The sequence below is a fragment of the Mus caroli genome, unplaced genomic scaffold (genome assembly GCF_978045245.1).
Source record: "Mus caroli unplaced genomic scaffold, Mus_caroli_1 scaffold_8, whole genome shotgun sequence".
Taxonomy (NCBI): domain Eukaryota; kingdom Metazoa; phylum Chordata; class Mammalia; order Rodentia; family Muridae; genus Mus; species Mus caroli.
Window position 1 is genome coordinate 41,290,481 of NW_028227263.1, and position 20,212 is coordinate 41,310,692.

General features: G+C 37.5%; 2 protein-coding genes across 2 annotated transcripts; one reads left to right on the forward strand and one right to left on the reverse strand.

Annotated features, from left to right (window-relative positions):
- Positions 1-5,797: 5,797 nt before the first annotated feature.
- LOC110298636 (olfactory receptor 52E8-like) lies at positions 5,798-6,751 on the reverse strand. The gene has a single exon (XM_021167998.1). The coding sequence runs from the start codon at positions 6,749-6,751 to the stop codon at positions 5,798-5,800; it is 954 nt and encodes a 317-aa protein (XP_021023657.1).
- A 9,896-nt stretch (positions 6,752-16,647) lies between these two features.
- On the forward strand, positions 16,648-17,601 carry LOC110298552 (olfactory receptor 52E8). Its single transcript, XM_021167873.2, has one exon. It carries the CDS (start codon positions 16,648-16,650, stop codon positions 17,599-17,601), a length of 954 nt encoding a protein of 317 aa, XP_021023532.2.
- The last annotated feature ends 2,611 nt before the right edge of the window (positions 17,602-20,212 follow it).

Sequence of the window (20,212 nt, forward strand, 5' to 3'; positions counted from 1 at the left end):
GAGAAGAGACTGAAGGAAAGGTGGTCCAATGACCTGCCCAACTTGGGATCTATCTTACAGGAAGGCACCAAGGCCTGACACTATTACTGATGCTATGATGTACTTACAGATAGGAGCCTGGCATGGCTGTCCCCTGAGAGGCCCAACCAGATGCTGACTGAGACAGATACAGACACTCACACCCAACCATTGAACTGAAGTCAGGGACCCCTATGGTTGAACTAGGGGAAGGATTGAAGAAACAGAAGGGAAGAGGGATCTCATAGGAAGATCAGCAGTCTCAACTTACCCAGACTTGGGGGAGCTTCCAGAGACTGAGCTATCAACCAGGAGCATCACAGGCCAGACTGAGGCCCCTGGCACAAATATTGCAGAGGTCTTCCTGGTCAGGCCTTAGTGGGAAAGAATGTACCTAATCCTCAAGAGACATGAAGGCCCAGGGAAGGGGGAGGTCTAGTGGAGGAAGCACCCTCTCAGAGGCAAGGGGGAGGAGGAATGTGATGAGGAACTGTAGAAGCAGTAGACAGAGGAGGGGGGAAATAACAGGCATGCAAATAAATAAAATAATAAAAATGGAAAAAAAGAATTCAAAATCAGATTTCTTATTAAAAATATTTATGAAAAGAAAGAATAAGATAGAAAGCAGCAGAAAAACAGTAGAGCATCATATCAGATACTTGCACCATCTAGTAGAAACCAGTAGGAATTGGCTAGGGTGGCCGTGGTAATGAAACATTTGACTGATGAGAGGGTACTGGGCAGAAGGTCTTCTTTTGGCTGATGCTTCCAATTAACTGTTCCTGCCACAGACTTTGTAAGATAAGCATGCTGGGCATGAATTGGGGCAAACTCTGCCTCAGGAGTCTGTTTCTTACTGAGCATAGACAGCACATGATGATTTTCCACTACAATGTATAATATAATTTCTCATATACATGGGTAAGATTTATAATATGCTTATGGAATCACATTCCAAAATGAATTTTACATTGTGTTTTATTGCTTAGCTTTTGAGACATAACCAACTTCTGTGCAGTTTGAGGCTTAAAATATTGGTTTTTCTCTTGCCTCAAAGTTTTTTTCATAGAATCAAGAACTATTTCAGTCTGGGTTACCTTGTTTTATTTTCATAAGCCTTTCTTTTGAGACAAAATACAATTTAGCTGGATGGTTAAAAATAGTTTTACTCAAATTACCACATGATTTAAAACTGTGAAATAATTTCCATTCTTTTCCATATAGACTTTGATCCTTTAGCAAGCCAACTGGACTCACTCATGATGGTCTCAGGTTTTCAAGTGCTGCAGCGATAAGCCTTAATTGTCTCTCTAAGCCTCTGCTTGCACCCCACCAGTTTCATAAAATGTCATATGCTCACTCTAACTCAGAAGGTTGAAAAATAACTCCATTTCTCCTTTTATTATTTTTTGAGAATTTTATAGAATGAGTTATTATGTTCAACTTCCCCACCTGAACACCCAAATCATGCCCTGACTCTCTACCTGATGATGAACTTGTGTCTTTATTATTATAAACTGAAATTCAATTTGAGATGTCCATTTACTCTAGGATTTGTGGGAATCCACAGGAGTGTAATCAGCCTGGTAGGGGTCACACCCTGAAGTAAAACTGATCCTCCCTGTTCCAGAGGCGGGCACTCCTTCAACAGCTTCTTAGATAAATATGGGACTTCATACACTCTTCCCCATTCCACTTGAAAACCAGGGACAGTCAGTTGACTTGCTGTAGGATAAGAGGCTACAAGATAAAATGAAAGTCAGTTTTGAATAATGAGGTACTGTGGGTGAGTCTGTCTTTAATCACTCAGAGAAACTGATGTGTCTCAAAGGAAAGGCTCATGCAATATTGTCTGGCTTGATCTTGGTCAGTCTTGTGCTATCACAACTGCTCTGAGTTTGTATGTGCAACTTACCCGTTGTGTCTCAAAAACATTTTTTTCCTAAATATCACATTAAAAACCAATGCTTCAGGGGCAAATTGCATTTTGTTTTCTGCACACAAATGATATACATTGTTATCCATTTCATTCTGTATCACTTATCAAAAAAATCTACACATTCTCTAACTTCTTGCAATTTTATATCATGAACTATACATTTTTTGGTAAGTCTTTCCTTTCTGTACTTGTTTCTTTTTAATTAAGCTGTCTGCTTGTGTACAAGTTCCCCACATTTTAATTAATGAAACTGCTTGTAAATGTGTGAATTTGCATAAGTATAGCACCATGAATCCTAGAGTGTTGTTCTTTAAGTTTACCAGGTCTCTTACTGTTGTGATGTGGATGCTATATGTATCTGACCTCTTGACCCTTAACTGGTGATACTGTTGGGAAAGGTTGTAGAAGCTTCAGAAAGTACAGCCTTGCTGGAGGAAGTATACCATAGAGTGCAGGCCGAATTTTATACTCAAAACCTATTTATGTTTGCTCTCTGACTCCTGACTACTGGGACATTGTGACCGGCCAACTTCCAGCTCCTGTCTCCATGACTTTTCCTCCATAATGGACATATTTTTCTGGAAATACAAAGCCCAAATTCTTTTTAAAGTTATTTGGTCAGGTATTCTATTGCAGTAATGTATAAGGTAACTAATAAGATTCATATATGTATATATATATATTCTAGCTTGATAAGAACAAATGGACAAATGATGGTAAGAAAACATTCACAATAAAATAGAGAAATAACTTAGAGGGAAATGTAAAAATAATGCATATTTAGGATGTTATTTCCCATACATGCTCATATGAACATCTTAAACTCAATGAAACACATACACACACACACACACACACACACACGCATGGGCATAAATGTGCACACAAGTGGTTCACCCACAAATAACTTGAAATTGGAGGGGATTTCTTGGGATGAATAAATGTTTTAGTAGAAGAGGGAGGTGGCATGAAAGAGGGTTATGAAAATGAAAATGAGTAAAACTTACCACATTCATATATGAAGCTCATTTTGGATTGTTCTGAGTTTCCTTGTAATAATATATACTTAAATACTTTATTCTTAACCTATTCTTCATTTCAATGTATTTTTAAAGGAGGTCAGAAGGAAATCCTGGTCCAAAAACAAAATCTTCACGTTGGATTTTAGAGAGATCTTTGTCTCAAATACTCAGCCATACTCAGCCATCAAGTAGATGTAGTGATAGTTTCAGGGTAAAGAATATTGAAGCAGATAATATATGTACAATCAAGTTGATGACTATGCACTTAATTATCATGTTCATTAATTCTTTCATGTTTATTCTTATCCCTGAAGTTTACTGTATTAATTACAATTTGAAAATATTCATATCTTAAATTAGTAGAAATCATTAGTAGAGTTATACAACTGGGTAAGGTGAATGCTATGGTAACTTTCAAAATTAAATTTGACTTTATCTATGCTTGAACATTATTTTACTTAAGATCTTTATAGCAACTTGTCATCCTGCATTTTTGCCTGCCAGTTGTGAAATTCAGGGATGTATAGCTTATTTACTTGGCTGTTTCTTATATTTATTTTCATACTGCAAGACTTTAAGATTTTTCCACAAAATTATTTCTGCTCTTGTTTCTATTATCTTTTGAAGTTCATGAACATCTTTTTTAAAAGTTTTACACATTTCTCTGGTGAGAGTCATTGAGTTCAATACTCAGAACACAGACATGCATTCTTGTTCTCATGTGACTAAATTGCACCTGACTGCCTAGTCCCCTCATTATTTACATGACCTTACCTAAGTCTAAATCTACTTTCATCATGACTGCAAGTCCTATATTTAACATCACTATGAAAGAAATATTATTATCTGCAAGAGACCTAGAACTTGACAGCTCTAACAATAAGAACTTCTTTCAGCAAATTAAATCACTCTTCCTTAAAACTTGCGGTTGAATGACATATTCTGCCAAGTTTCAATAGAGGATACAACATACCTTTAATAGCTATCACCACCACCAAAGATGGTTTGTATGTGATATATATATATATATATATATATATATATCATACCAGTCACAAGGGAGGCTGAGGCATAAAGATTTCAGGTTAGCAGTCAGTCTGGGCTACACAGTGAGAGCCTGATGCTCAATATTAGCAAAATTAAATAATTCATCTTATTACTTTATTTTATTTTATTATACTTAAACTTTATTATACATGAAAGTTCTGTTAGACATCCATTCATTGAACAAATTATCTCTCATCAATTTTTTTCAGGACAATATTATTTTATTTTTTAAAACACCTGACAAGAGCTGATGTTTGTGGCATGAAATTAGAAGAGGGCCTGTGCATATTCAGAAATCACACTGGAAAATGTACAGACTGGGTTTATCCATGGTATAGCATATTTTGTAAATGTTTTGAAAATCTGAAGAATAGAAGTTTTGGGTGTAGTTAGAAAGTCTGCTGAAGAGCCTGAAGGAACAACCATCCAGAGACTGCCCCACTTGGTGATCCATGCCATAAACAACCACCAAACCTAGTCACTATTGCAGATGCCAACAAGATTTTGCTGACAGGATCCTGATATAGCTGTTTCCTGCAAGGCTCTGCCAGTGCCTGGCAAATACAGAAGTGGATGCTCACAATGATCCATTGGATGGAGCACAAGGTCCCCAGTGAAGGAGCCAGAGAAATACCCAGGGAGCTGAAGGAGACTTAAGCCCCATAGAAGGAACATCAATATGAACTAACCAGTACCCCTAGAGCTCCTTGGAACTATACAACCAATCAAAGAAAACACATGGTGGAACTTGTGGCTCTAGCTATATATGTAGCAGGGGATGGCCTAGTTGGTCATCAATGGGAGGAGAGGCCCTTGGTCCTGTGAAGGCTCTATGCCCTAGTATAGGGGAATGCCAGGACCAGGAATGAGAGTGGGTGGGCTGGGGAGCAGGGGTGGGGAAGAAGATAGGGGATTTTTGGAGGGGAAACTAGGAAAGGGGATAACATTTGAAATGCAAATAAAGAAAATATCTAATAAAATAAAAAATGAAATTACAAGAAAAAGAAAGTCTGCTGTACATTTGTAAGTTAAGTCTTCGTTATGGTTAAGCTTCTTATATACACTATTATTTATTTTTTGGTCATTAGTTTTATTGAAAGCTATAATAACCTACTAAACCTCTAATTTTGCCTTATGTATCTGAAAGTTTCTATAGAGAATATTATTCAATACAGTTATTTGCTGAGTTATTTGGTCATTAGATATTCCTCCTGGATATAATTTTTCTGCCCTTTTTTCTTATCTACCACTATTTCTTGTATATATTTGGCTGGCTTCATATTTATCTGATATCACCACTACTGTTTCTGCTTTGTTTTGCCTCTCTCTGTATATATTTGCCTGTTTTGCACCTTCTCTTTGCTGGTTACCTGGTTTGATAAGGTTCCCTTTTGTGCAGTATTACGTCCTTGTGGACTGAGAGCCTGCCTATTACATGAGTCTGAACTCTAAGCCCATTTATATAATGGAAATAATCTGTCTAGGTTCTTTTTATGCTAACTTTACTTTTTCATCATTGGTGATCACACAGGAAGCAGGGAAGAAGCCAGGAATTTGAAAGCAGAAGGGTCCTCTAGTAGTTGGCAAGAGTGAAGATTTGGACTTTGTCATTGTTTATTCCTCAGAATGTAGTGCTGTTTTCTGATCCACTGTTACATTGTTTTTATTTTGGATTGAATTTTTAGATTTCATGTCATTTATATCTGTGAAGCCTCCTGTATCATAAATATTATAATCGCTATAAGAAGGGCATCAGCTATGATCAATCTCCTTAAACAAAAAGATTCTTTACCCTCTGCTGGATCTGCTTGGTCCTGATTCCATAAATGACTGGGTTGAGGGCAGGAGGAATGACTACATAGAGATTAGCCAGGAGGATATGAATATACTGAGGGATGTTGTGACCGAAGCGATGAGTAAGAAAGGAGAAAAGAGCTGGGCCAAAGAAGGCTAAGATGACACAGATATGGGAGCTACACGTATTAAGAGCCTTTAGGCGAGCATCTTGAGAAGGAAGATGAAAGACAGCATATAAGATCCTAGCATAGGAAACGATAATAAGAAACACATCCAGAAACAAAATTGAAATATTCCCAAGACCAAAGTAGATATTGGCTCTGATGCTGGCACAGGCTAGTCGCGCCACGCCCATGTGCTCACAGTAGGTATGTGGAATAATTCTATGTCCACAGTAAGGCAGTCTCAGGAGGAGAAAAATGATGGGGACAATCATACATAGGCTTCTTATAACCACGAGGACAGCAATCACAACGATGATTCTGTTGGTGAGGATTGTGGTGTACCTGAGAGGGTTGCAAATAGCCACATAGCGATCAAAGCCCATGGCGAGAAGTACGATGCTCTCCATGACTGTGAAAAAATGGATAAAAAAGACTTGAGCAACACAGCATGCAAAGCACAGCTCCTGCAGGCTGAACCAGAAGATGCCCAACATCTTGGGGATGGTAGCAGTAGAGAGACTTAAGTCAATCACAGACAGCATAGCCAAAAAGTAGAACATGGGTTGATGAAGGGTCCTGTCAGTCCATATAACGAACAGAATGATGAGGTTTCCAACAAGAGCGGTCAGATACACGACACAGAAGGGAAAACCAAGCCAGAACTGTGTAGCTTCCAGCCCCGGAATCCCCAGCAACAGGAAAGAAAGAGGGTGAGCCTCAGTGATATTGCTGGGGGCATTCAGAAGAAGGTTGATGGTGGGCATGGTTTAAAGGCGATTGCTAGTGTCTATGCGGCAGTTCATCCAGGCTTTATGAGATCTATAAAAATTTGAAGAGTCTTCAAACAAAGTGTTGATATTAAAAATACATCTTTCCCAACGCCTTTGACTCTTTCCCTTTTCTTTAACTCTGAACAAATTATCCAAGTGCTATTTTTCACCTACACTGAAAATGTGAGAAGCTGAGCTGTGCTGCCTTTAAAACTAGTGTTCACAGTAAGGAAGGAAGTGAACTCCCCTCTTTTCAGGGGCTATATATATGAAGAGGAGATAAAAAACTGATAAGTATTATAATAATAATAGATGTCATTTGATATCTACTACTGAAAAACATTGCATCTCTCCTTATTACCTATGTTGTATCATATAGTTATAATTTGTTGACAAGCAGTCTCCTGCATCTGGTTTCACAGAGAAGTGTTTTAGTAAGTTGCTGCTATTTCTCATGCCAATAAACACAAGGGCCAAGATTTCTGAAAATTTGAAATTAAAGATTTGACATATTTTAAATCTTTCTTTGTAAATTTGTGAATAGAAGCAGTATAAAAAGAGGGGGATGAAATGGGTCTGAAGAAGAATAGATTATACACAATTTCCTCTAAGGAAAAGAAGTGTGCATGATTTAGATTATTATATTCTTTAATAAAGCCATGAGAAGTATAACAGTGTGTTTAGTGCTCAAAAAGTGAATAAATTAAAGAGTAGGAAAAGACAGAGGTGCCAAATAGAGAGTTTCAAGCAGACCCACATGTCTCATTGGATCTGGTTATTTAAAAACAAAGTAGTCTTGGATAAGAATTTAAGATGGGCAGCAAAAGTAAAGGGATGTCCATAAAACATCCTCCCCCTGTGAAGCTTCTTTATAAGAAAGAACCTGCTGACTTTCAGTTTAAAATACATAGCATCAAATCATGGCACTAAAGGGCAGAATTTTAGGTCACAGAACTCATGTCTACCCTCACTTCTAACATCGTCAGACTCAACTCTCCCAAACTGTCTTTACCTCAAGAATGTACTAGATGGACTCATAAAATCACCCAAAGTTACTAGACTCATGCATACAGTTTCTTACAGGGAAAAGCTGTGGACTACACTTAGACACAGGCTGAGGAAAGCCTGTGAGGTTTAGAAACGTGAGGCATCCACTGTCCTCTCATGGAGCTGGGATGCACTATGCTGACATTGTGTGACAGTGAGCATGGAGGCACATTACCCTCTAAGGAAGCTTCCCCAGGCATTTTTATTGTGGCCTCATTCCATGAGCATGACTGCTTGCTTACTCCATGGCAACGTGGCATTATATTTGCTACTCTCCATGTTGATTGGTGCCACTTGATATACAAAATATTCTCCACACAGTTCCTGGACAGTTTTCTTTAAGAAGATCTATTTTGTTAATTCTTTCAGTAGTTCATACAATGTATTTAATTCTGTAGCCTGACTGCACTCTCCAGAATGACATGTCATTTCCAGCTCTTTGAGCAAATGCATGAAGATTGCCTCCTGGAAGCCCAGGGTAATGAAGAAGTGCACTCTCTGCAAATCAAAATTCTTTATGACAGGCTTGCAGATGTAGGTCCCAGAGCACTTCCTGCTGCTGCTGTAGTATCTGGGATTTGACCTTATGTCCCATCTGCTTATCTTGTACTTAATTACAAGTTCCAACAACTAGCTCTAAATTAGCTTAATCCCTCTGAAATATGAAGAATGAAGAGAGACCAAATAGCTCATCCATATTTTGTGCCTCCTCCTATGTCAAAGTATTGTGAACTCTCTTTAAATGTAAAGAGCTAAAATGTACTTCTTTGTCCTTTAACTATTGTGGGTTTTTTCTCAGTATATCACTTATCATGTCACTAAAGATAGAAAATATAAGAAAACTAAGTCAAATTGCAGATATATGGTGATATTAGACTATGTTGCAGATTCAGATCCTGATTCTATTCTCAACTTACTGAACATAGTCATGTTACATTGTGTCCTGAGTTTCTGTTTCTGGTAGATAAATGCACAGTGATGTCTATAATTGATTTAAATCAGTGAAATTATGTATCTTTTAAGTAATGTGGATAATAAATTATTTTCTTTCTAATGTCTTTCTCATTATTCTTGCCTTACACTATTAATACACGACACTATGTTCACCACTTTGCTATAAGCCTTATGTATTTTCATCCATGAATAGATGTTTCTTTGCTTTTTATTCTTTTCTAATTACGCATTTACTCCTTGAAAGTTGCATATATATCCTAAATCTTAACTCATTTCTAAATTCTAATCATATGTTGCAAAAACTTACCAAGATTCCTCTCTTTCTCAGCGAGTCATGTAACAATTGTGTATTCAGTTTTCAAATATAGATATGTGGCTTAAAAGAAGCCTTTAATATCTTAATATACTTGGGTAGATATTAACAAAGTGTGTGTGTGTGTGTGTGTGTGTGTGTGTGTGTACTCAAGTTCTGGAGCAGGTGGTTAGTAATAATGTCTCTAGATGCCAGTGTCTTTCTAATGAAGTGAACAGTAATTCCCTTTAGTCATTCTACCAGGTGAAGAGTCACTCTGTGCTCACTCAGTGAACAGTTTCCCTGTATTTGATTAATTGCCTTTTTTTTGTTATTCCATATATCATTTAGGCAAGTCTCATTTCATCTTTTGTTTTCTCTCTTGCTTCCCAGTCCCCTCTCCTCCAGTCTGTATAGTGCCTGCTTTATCCACTTTGGACTCTTGAAAATTTATACACAGCAGCAGCATTTTCATCTTTATAAAATACATATATCATAAAACTTACCATTTTAAAGTCTGCAGTTCAGTGGCCCATAGAGCAGTCACAATGCTGTGTTATTATAACTGCTATCTGAATCCAACATTTTTTCATCTTTCCAAAAGCAAACACTGGTGTCATTAAGCATCACTTCCGTAGTCATCTCTCCTTTCATCCAGTTCCTAGGAAACATTAGTCTGTTTTCTGTCTTTATGAATTTATTAATTAGTTCATTCTGGATAGCTCGTATAATAGTGAGATGTTACCTAGAGTGCTCTACTGCAAGTTCTGATTCTTGTATGTCTCTTTTCCTTACACCAGCATTACACTCTGTTGAGCACTATAATTTTTGTTTTGATTTTATCTTTCTTGATGTATCTTTATTTTCAATATTTATTATATTTATTGGCTTTCATTAAAATCTCTTTAAAGTGTGCCACGTATTTGATCCGAACTAATCTTTCATAGCTTCTTCATTCTTTCTACGTTTATGCCCACTCCTACTAGTTTGTTTCCTATAGTCTTACTTACGTTTTGATGTCTCTCTCTCTCTCTCTCTCTCTCTCTCTCTCTCTCTCTCTCACACACACACACACACACACACACACACACTCAAACATAAAGTATATAACATCTTAAATTCAGAACTGAGAGGAAAAATCCTATTTTAGTCTTTCTGGGTCTGGTTTGTTTCATGTAATATGATAGTCTCAAGTTGCATATACTTTCCAGAAAATAATGTAACTGTAGTCTTATCACCAAATAACACCTCAAGGTACACACACACACACCACATTTCTTTATCTATTCAGTGGGTTATGAGCACCTAGTCACCATAGCTTCAATATTGTGAATACTGTTGTCTTTTATCTAATGTATGATTCTGTTAGTTGACCAGATTAGTAAGGTATGCCATAGACACACATTCAGTATGTTCCTTTTACCCTATTAATTTTTACAACAACTACTGCAGCAGGGCATGGGAGTGAGGTATGCTTTGGTCAATCATAACTGGGATGTCCACATTCATTTTGTGTTTCTGTTGTAGTTGAGATGCTGTCTAGGAGCATCTTTCTTTACCTTTCTTATTTGGCCTTCTTGGATCCTTATAACTAATTTGGGATTTTTAATAGTCCTCATATTTGTATTAATGAACTTGCTGAGGATTGTATAGATATAGGTTGCATGTATGTCAGAGCTGGGGTTAGGGTGGATGTGAGATGTCATGTGGGTGAGTGGAAGCAAACTCAAGTACTCTATAAGAGCTACAACTGCCCAACAATCTTCCCAAACCCTAAGAAGATTATTGGCATTGTTTCTGGCTATTAGTTTTTTTTTTTAATTGATACCAGAAGCACAGGTGAGAAAGCAAGAACAGATAAAAGGCTTTGTGAAAGGAGTAATCGAGGGCACTACCACATAGATCATAAAGGTTAATATCTAATAGAGGTAGACAATCCTAAGATATAAGATGAAAACTATGCAAAGGACATTGGGCTATTTCTCAAAAGAAGATATTTATTATACCAACAAGTATATAAACTTCCCTGTTCTCATTGTCTATTAGTTCTTTGAGACTCTCATAAAATGCATTTTGATCACATTCAACTCTCTCCCCACTCCTTCAAACTTACTCTTTCCATACCTCAAAATCAAGAGCAGTTGACAATAACTATATAGTAGTGTATCTATGGCCTTCCATTGGAGACAACCCACCAAGAACATATTCAGTCAGGTGTGGGAACATAGATAGACTGAAAGAAGCTATCTTCAGTGAAGTGAGCCAAGCACAGAAAGTCACTCTAAGGTCTCAACTATGTGCTTAAAAGCTATGTAATTCCTATAAGGAATTACAATAATGCTAATTTCAAGAAGCTAGGGTGTGAATAGGGTTTGGAAAATGAAGATAAAAAGATGTAACATGTTGGTTACAGGGAATGGCTATGTTTTGGAGATTATTTGAATAGAGTGATGATTACTACAATGATGTGTATTACTTGCAGAGAGTATATCTTACTACTCTCAAATTGACAAATCTAAGGTAATCTCCTTGTTGATTGCCTTGACTATAATCATTTACTTATAATACACATAGTCATCAAAGTATTGTGTATTATTAATTCATAGAATCTTTAATTATCATTATACTTTTTAAAGTCTGGCAAAAAAGTTAGAGCCATCGATTTTTATTATCACTTGCAATGTTTGATACTTCTAATTTCTTCCATCATTTTTAAAGGATTTATTTTGGGAAGAGTTCAATTTTGTTACCTTTCAGAGCCTTCCCTTAATTTGTTATGTTTGTTATGACTTCCCTTGTGATTTTTGTGCTTCTTCTCCGTGTACAATCACTTTAGATGGCCCTTTAACTCACTCTCAGAGTTTCTTTTTACATCTGTGTTTATGCCAGGCACATATGTAGAGGCACATGGGATGTTGACGTGTCTCTTGCTACAACTGTCGCTGCACCACAGAATGAGCAATTCTTCAATATCTAGTGTGTAGATGTACATCATTGGTGAGATATATTGAGATAAACCAGGTTCTATCACAGAAACACAACGGAGGATAGAGGGGAACCTGATCTGGTATTGGGTTAGGGAAAAGGACTGAAGCTCTGAGGACCAGCAGAAAGAATATAAACAGGCAACTTCAGGAAATAGGAGGTTGGGGGGACCCCCCAGAATGAACAGAGACCTCAGAGGTGAGAGACTCCCAGGACTCATAGGGAGGGACCTTTGATGAAATTCTCTACACTAGGGAGAGGGAGCTTATAGAGCCCACCTCCAGCAGGAAGACAGGACATCAAGTGAGGGATGGGGTTGCCAACCCCTAGTCACACCTCTTTTGCTCAGGAAGCAAGTCAGACCCATAATTGTTTCTGTCTGAAAGAATTACCGGGATGAAAATGGAGAAGAGACTGAGGAAAAGAAGGTCCAGTGATAGCCCCAAGTTGGGATCCAGCTAAACGGGAGGTCCCAAGGCCTCACACTATTACTAAGGCTATGGAATGCTCACAAAAAGGGATCTATCATGACTGCCCTCTGAAAGACCCAACAAGCAGCTGAAAGAGTCAGATGCAGTTATTTGACCCAAGCAATGGTCAGAAGCAGCTGACCCCTGTTGTTGAATTAGGGAAGGCTGAAAGAAGCTGAGGAGAAGGGTGATTCTATAGGAGAACCAGCAGTCTTAATTAATCTGGATCTCTGAGAGCTTTCAAACACTGGACCACCAAACAGACAGCTTACACCAGCTGATATGAGCCCCCCCCCAACACACATACAGTAGAAGACTTCCAGGTCTGTGTTCATTCAGAGATGATGCACCTAACCCTCAAGAGACCAGAGGCCCCAGGGAGTTTAGATTTTAGGAGGGGTTGGGGGTGGGGACCTCCACATGGAGACAGGGTGGGTTGGAGGGGGGAGTGGAGGAGGTGTGGGATCTGAAGCAGTCAGAGGGTTGATGGGAAGGGGCAGGAAGTGGAATATGGAGTGTAAAAAATGAATTACAAATTAAATTAAAAGAAAAATTGATTAATCTATCCATATGCAAACAAACGACAGAAGGAGTGAAAGAGACTCTGTGAAGGGTGGAAACTGAGGATAAATAGAAAGATAGCAGCAAGAATCCCAAAAATGTTCTGGGAGTTTAAAAGTTAATTTTGCAATCATAATTCAAGCATATTGTATCAGTGCAAGTAGAGGCATAGATAATTAAAAGGAAGCAAAGGCGCAACAATAGCCCCTTGCCCTTGTATCTTGTGTGCACAGAGAGCAACTGAGAGGAATAACTCTTTAGAGGCCCCACTCTATGCTCTATCAAGTTTCCCATGATACTGTGTTTGCATTCATAGGGGAATTGGGCCCATGGAAAATGCATAAATCTCTTTTGCTCAGGAAGCAAAGAGTGTGCCACAGGATTATCCTGAATGACATTTCATAGTGATTTAGAAAACAAGGTAAGTCACATTGTGTATAGACTAAGAAAAAATGTTAAGGGAAACGGAGAAAGGGTCCCTGCCCAGATAGAAGGGAGGAGATGGAGGGATTCTGAAATTATAAGTACCAGATGCAGAAAAAAAGTACATACTCATGCAACCTCTAAGGCTGTTCCTTCCCTGCATACACTTTTTGATATGCTCATACAAATTTTCACATGTAAAACTAAGAAAAAATTTCTGAACATGGCTTTGTACCAATGTCTGATTTTTATTTAGCTGCTGTTTCTGATCTTGTGTAACTGATCCTCATAGTCTGACATGCAAGAAGAGACAAACTGTACTTCTATGTTTTCAAGAGGCATCAAGGGGATCCAAACACATGTTTTTGAATTAGTGAATTTATGTTTAAGTGTATCATCGATGACGGCTGTTTAGAAAAAAAACAGTTATGAAATAGGACCCAGAAAGCCGAGGGGAAACTGAGAGAGGGCACAGATTCTATTATATATACTTAGGCACGCAGTTGCTGAACTAGGTGCAGAACACAAAGCCCAGGTGCTTAATCTTCTCCTTGTTTCTAAGTGGACACATGGTTGTGTGAGAACATAATATTTTCCTTAGATGTCCACAGGAAAAAGGTCTTATGGTTTGTAGCTACAATGCTGTTATCAGTTTTTATTCCATAGAGCCTTTGCCATCACCCTGAACGCCAGTCACATAAGACTCATCAGCCTACTAAGTCTCCCTGAGGTCAATGAAAGGGCGATAAATTGCTTTTTTACGTACTGATTAGTCATTGTGCTTCCATTCCCCCTACTTGGATCTTATTCTTTTTCTTTAACAAAATGCCTTTTCTTCTTTACCTGGAGTGCTTTGGTGTGGGGAATACCTTAGAGTAGATAAATCAGTTGGCAAAGAGCTTGACTTCTAAAGCATGAGGAACTGAATTTGATCCACCCCTGCCCACAGAAATAGCTAGACATTGTTTGGCACACCTCTGTAATAGCAGGGCTGTGGAGGTGGAGAAAGTTAGATCCTTGGGGCTTGATGGCCAACTGGCTGATTTTACCAGGTAAGCTCTAGGTCAGTTAGAGAATTTGTACTAAAATAAAAAATGAATACAATATAAAATATTGTGTAGGTGGTACCTGAGGGAAAACATCTGAGGCATATATATGTATATACACACACTTTCATGCCTACCCTCATGTACATTTGTGCATATATGCCTATTGATACTTGTGTGTATCAATAAGCATACATTCCCAGTCCCAAATTTTCAGTTTCTACCTTGGACTTTTTCTTAAGCCCTTCTGTTCTTCACAGTGTTCTGTGTATAACCTACCATACCATTTTCAGTACATGTTAAAAATGGGGGTTTATGGAAGGAAACTTAAAAAAAAATCCCTATTTGGAGTTTTATTTTTCTTGCCCATAAAGAGTATGTCTGGAGGGAGTGTATGGTCAGTTTTATCTAAATTTATCTTCAGATTGCCTGGGTGACATACTTGTGGAATCCCTGTAAACACATGATAGAATGAATTGTCAAAATGTTTCCCCAACTATAATTTTGTGTATGCTCTTATCATATGAAAAATAGAACTACAACTGCATGTCACATGTGATAAATTTAAGAATTTTAGTTTTATTTCCTTAATATCAGCAGCCTAGGTAGTACACACATGTTCACACCTACATACACTCATGCACATACACATGACCACAGTGTTCCTCAAACAACTTCTAAAATTATGAACTATTTTTCATTTCTGCAGGGTTTTATAGACCACACATGAACATCTCTTGAGGTATATGTGTGTCATCATATGTTTAAAGAAAGAGACACTGGAACCCTTAAAATTTTTGTAAGCCCAAAGATAGAACTCTACTTCTTAATTTATTTTTTAAAATTTATAACATATTTGATCACACTTATTCCTTTTTAGAACACCTCCATCACTTTCTCTACCCACACACATAAAAACATTCCAGAGCATGTTACATTTATAAACATATCTGGTAGACACCTTTAAGTTTTTAAGAGTTAAGTCTTGTTAGTTTTGAATATATTCTTTCTGTACAATTATACATAACAGTCAATTACTTCCACATTATTAATACAATAGTTTATTTTATGAATAAGTGCAGCAGTGACCTTCATGCATGTTTTCTTCAAAAGTGTAATATACTACTTGTTCAGAACTTACTGTAATAGCAACATCCATTAAACATGGTACTGGGATAGAATCAGAGAAGGAGCTAAACAGAAATATCTTGAGTACTTCTAACTCTTCCATGGACATAGGTTGAAATCTATTGGAAAATTGTGTAGCTCTCTCTTCCAATAGCTGGTCCATATCTGGAAAGAGTTTTCAGTGGATACATTATTTATTCATTGACCAAATAATTTTTTTATATTAAGACAATCTTTCAATTCATGTTTATCATAGTTAAGAATGAAAAAAATTATCTTTATCAAATATATTTTCCCCTCTCATTGACTTTACTTTCCAAACCTGATGAGATTTTGTAATAGAGTTGTAATGACCATGAATGATTTATTTCTCATGATAAAAATTAAAACACCTACAGCTTCATCTCTTCATCTAAATATGAAAAATAGAGAAATTCTATACGACACAACTTTTTCATGAAATGTAACAAAGGAAGGTAAGTTGTTTATCCTCCCATGAGAACCAGATTAACTCTGTACATAACACCAGACACAAACATTATTGTTTACTCAACATTGGGGGGCAGCCTGTTAGCTTTCCAAATAATGAAAGGTAAAACTAACAGGTGCCTGAATAATTCTTATGCATATTAAGCAAAAGCATATGTAACACAACTTTGTATATCAAACATGAAATTCCATCCTCTCCATGTATTCCTGGCCACTCTGCAGTCTGCATTTCTTCTTGCCCCTCTTCTTTGTATCAGTCTTGTTCTTACATAATTTCAGTGCAGTAATGGTGGCTCTATAGCTGATGCTGTGTGAAATTCAGGAAACTTGCACATGAAATGAAGATTATGTTTTACTTATTCTACAAATATAAACGGGAGATTTCAAGTTTATTTTGGTATGTTATCAGGAATGATGACAAAAGGCTAAGTATACAAATAGAAAGCATACTTATCACACATTAAAACTTATTTGTATTAAGCACAGCATCTATCTATGACTGAGAAAATGTCCCTGTATAACGTCACAGAAGTCCATCCTTCTTCTTTCCTCCTGCTGGGCATCCCAGGGCTAGAATATGCACACATCTGGATTGGATTTCCATTTTGTTTTCTCTATCTCATTGCAATTCTGGGAAATGCTGCTGTTTTATTTGTGATCCAAACTGAACACAGTCTTCATGAGCCCATGTACTACTTCCTAGCCATGTTGGATTCCATTGACCTGGGACTGACCACAGCCACCATCCCCAAAATGCTGGGCATCTTCTGGTTCAATCTCAGGGAAATATCTTTTGGAGGTTGCCTTTCTCAGATGTTCTTCATCCACTTCTTCACGGTCATGGAAAGCATTATGCTGTTGGCTATGGGCTTTGACCGCTACATTGCCATTTGTAAGCCCCTTCAATATACTGTCATTCTCACCAGCAAAGTCATTGGGGTCATTGCAGGTATTGCTGTGCTGCGGAGCCTATACATGGTTCTTCCAGTGGTGTTTCTCCTCTTGAGGCTACCCTACTGTGGCCATCACATCATTCCTCATACTTACTGTGAACACATGGGCATTGCCCGTCTAGCTTGTGCCAGCATCAAAGTCAACATCATGTTTGGTCTTAGCAACATTGCTCTCTTGCTTCTGGATGTGGTTCTTATTATTCTCTCCTATGTCAGGATCCTCTATGCAGTGTTCTGCCTGCCCTCCCGGGAGGCCAGGCTCAAGGCTCTCAATACCTGTGGTTCTCATATAGGTGTTATCTTAACCTTTTTTACTCCAGCATTTTTCTCCTTCTTGACACATCGTTTTGGCCACAATGTGCCCCAATATATCCACATTTTCTTAGCCAATATCTATGTGGTTGTCCCACCTGCCCTTAATCCTGTGATCTATGGGGTAAGGACCAAGCAGATTCGGGAGCGAGTAATGAGGATTTTGTTCCGTAAAGATCACTAGCCAATAGCACTTTGCAAAGTTTGTTCCAGTATTTGTCTCAAATGTTATTGAAAGTAGTTATTTTGTGTGTAGTACATAGAAAACTGGGAAAGAGACAAACTTACTGTGACCAAAAATGTTATTTAACTGTGAATCAAACACTTTATATTTCTAGGAAGTATGGGGAATATAGGAATCCTTATGAAAATCTTTTTCTGTAAGCATTTCATTAATAATACTGGATCTTTCAGATGGTCCTGTATGCAAGACAGTTTCCTCTTTTGTAGAGAATATACTGATAATCAAGAAAGTTATATTATCTATATGAATTTTATTGTTAGAAGAAAGTAGCAATTTATGCCAAAGAAGATTCCCCAAATTTCCTTTTTTTTTTTTTTTTTTTAGAATTGAATACATGCAGAATATTCCTGCATACTGCAAAAGCATTATGGATATATTAAGTGGCTTACAGACTGATGGTAGTGGTGATAATGACCTTAAGAAATTATTGAAATATCATGACATCAGCTTAGTATAAAAACACCATGTACTCAGAGATATTGATAAGAATACTTATTCACTCATTGTACTTACTAGAAACCTACTTAACCATTAATGTGATTTTTCTCATGCACATTGAGAAGCAACCAGAGAAAGGACATTAGAAATCAATGTAATGGAAAGAGGTAATGATATAGCAGCGTGAGATGTATAAGCACAAATAAATTTTTAGTTCTCTTTGTTGGACAAGTAGTACTTTTGACATATTTGATATATATTATATGATACATGATTATAAAACAAATATGTATAATGCATATGTGTACACATATATTGCATGCAAGTGTATGTATTTAAATAGTTCATGTTCCATGTATAATTTTTTGAACAGTAGAATGATAAGGACAGTGTGTAGTTGTATAACCACTTTCATAGGAAAAAATGTAAGTTTAAAAGTGGTGTATATAAATATTTCTGAAGATTTAGAATGTCTTAGTATGGATAGGGGATGGGCACCTAATGTCCCACTCCAAGCTGGACCTACTGGTAAATGAATGCTGCTAGAGGAGGGTGAGTAAGTTTCTTCAGGATATGGGCCCTGAAATACTACCCATGCTCCAGTAGATGGCCCTACATGCACACATTAAAGCAACATGAAGTGAACCCAGTAGTGCATGAGAAAGGGAGAGAGAGAGAGAGAGAGAGAGAGAGAGAGAGAGAGAGAAGAGAAGAGAAGAGAAGAGAAGAGAAGAGAAGAGAAGAGAAGAGAAGAGAAGAGAAGAGAAGAGAAGAGAAGAGAAGAGAAGAGGAGAGGAGAGGAGAGGAGAGAAGAGGAGTGAAGGGGAAGGGAGGAATGGAGGGAGGGAGGAGAATGGAAATGGAGAGAGGGAAAGGGAGAGGGAGAGGAGGAGAACATAAAGTTGGAGCAAAAAGTGGTGGCCCTATACACATGCATATTTAAGCAACATGAAGTGAACACAGTGGTGCACTTAGCAAAGGGAGGTGTCATGGGGGAGAGGGAGAGGACAGAGACAGAAAGAGAGACAGGGAGAGAACATGAAGTCAGGAGCAAGTGTGGTAGGAGGATAAGGGAGGAATTATGCTGGATGCAGTTGGAGTAGGGCATGAATTTGATTAAAACACATTTTATATGCATGTATAAAATTCTCAAATGATAAAAATCAAATTGTATACATCACCAGGAAGGAAATAATTTTAAAATTACTTCTATATTTTGTGTGTATTTCATACACACAAATGTTTTAAAAATTATTATTTAGACATAAATATAAGGATTTAAAATTTTGTGGAGAGAGATTTCAGGAAAAAGGCCTTGAAAAAATGCATTGTTATAATCAAGGCAGAATTACTCAACAAATGCGTTGTAGATCTCAAAATAGTTGTGTTTATGAACACAGGACCTGCACAAAACTAGGCCCATTCATATCCTGACCTGAAGAAATGGCATGAGGTCCCACCTACATCTGAGAACTTAGAGACAGATAATGGTAGCAGCAAGTAGGGCTAGGCTGCTAGGACTCATGAGACCTGCTTCTTACTTTAGTATCAACAAGCATTTAATGGTCACTAGGGGAGGGAGACATATTTTCTACATGATGTAACTACTGGTAATTAGTCCAGGGTCTGGTAAGTTGTTCCTCACTTTAGATCCTGTGACAAACACTAATAAAATGTTGTTGGTCACCAAAGAAAATGGAAAAGAAATGAAGAAAACCATGAAAGCAACAAGAAGACAAGCTGAGAAGGGACTCAGTGTGAATACAAAAGGAAAAAGCAGAGCACTAGGAGGGAACACGGTACAAATTCATTATGTGCATAAATGAAAGCATAGTGAGGAAATCTATTGTTGTTCATAATTAACAACTGCTGGTAAAAGTACATAGCTGTAAAGGAACTCCCCCAAAAGATTCCACAAAGCTCTTCCCCCAAAAGATTCCACAGAGTCCACAATTGATGTGTCAAGGGAAAAATAAAGAACAATTATAGACACCACATTGAACGTACCTCTTGTCCCTTCCCTATTTATTTTTTTCACTACTTTCTTCCTTATTTTTATTTAAAAGTGGTTAGTGCTTATATATATGTAAGTATGTACACAGTGTGTGTGTGT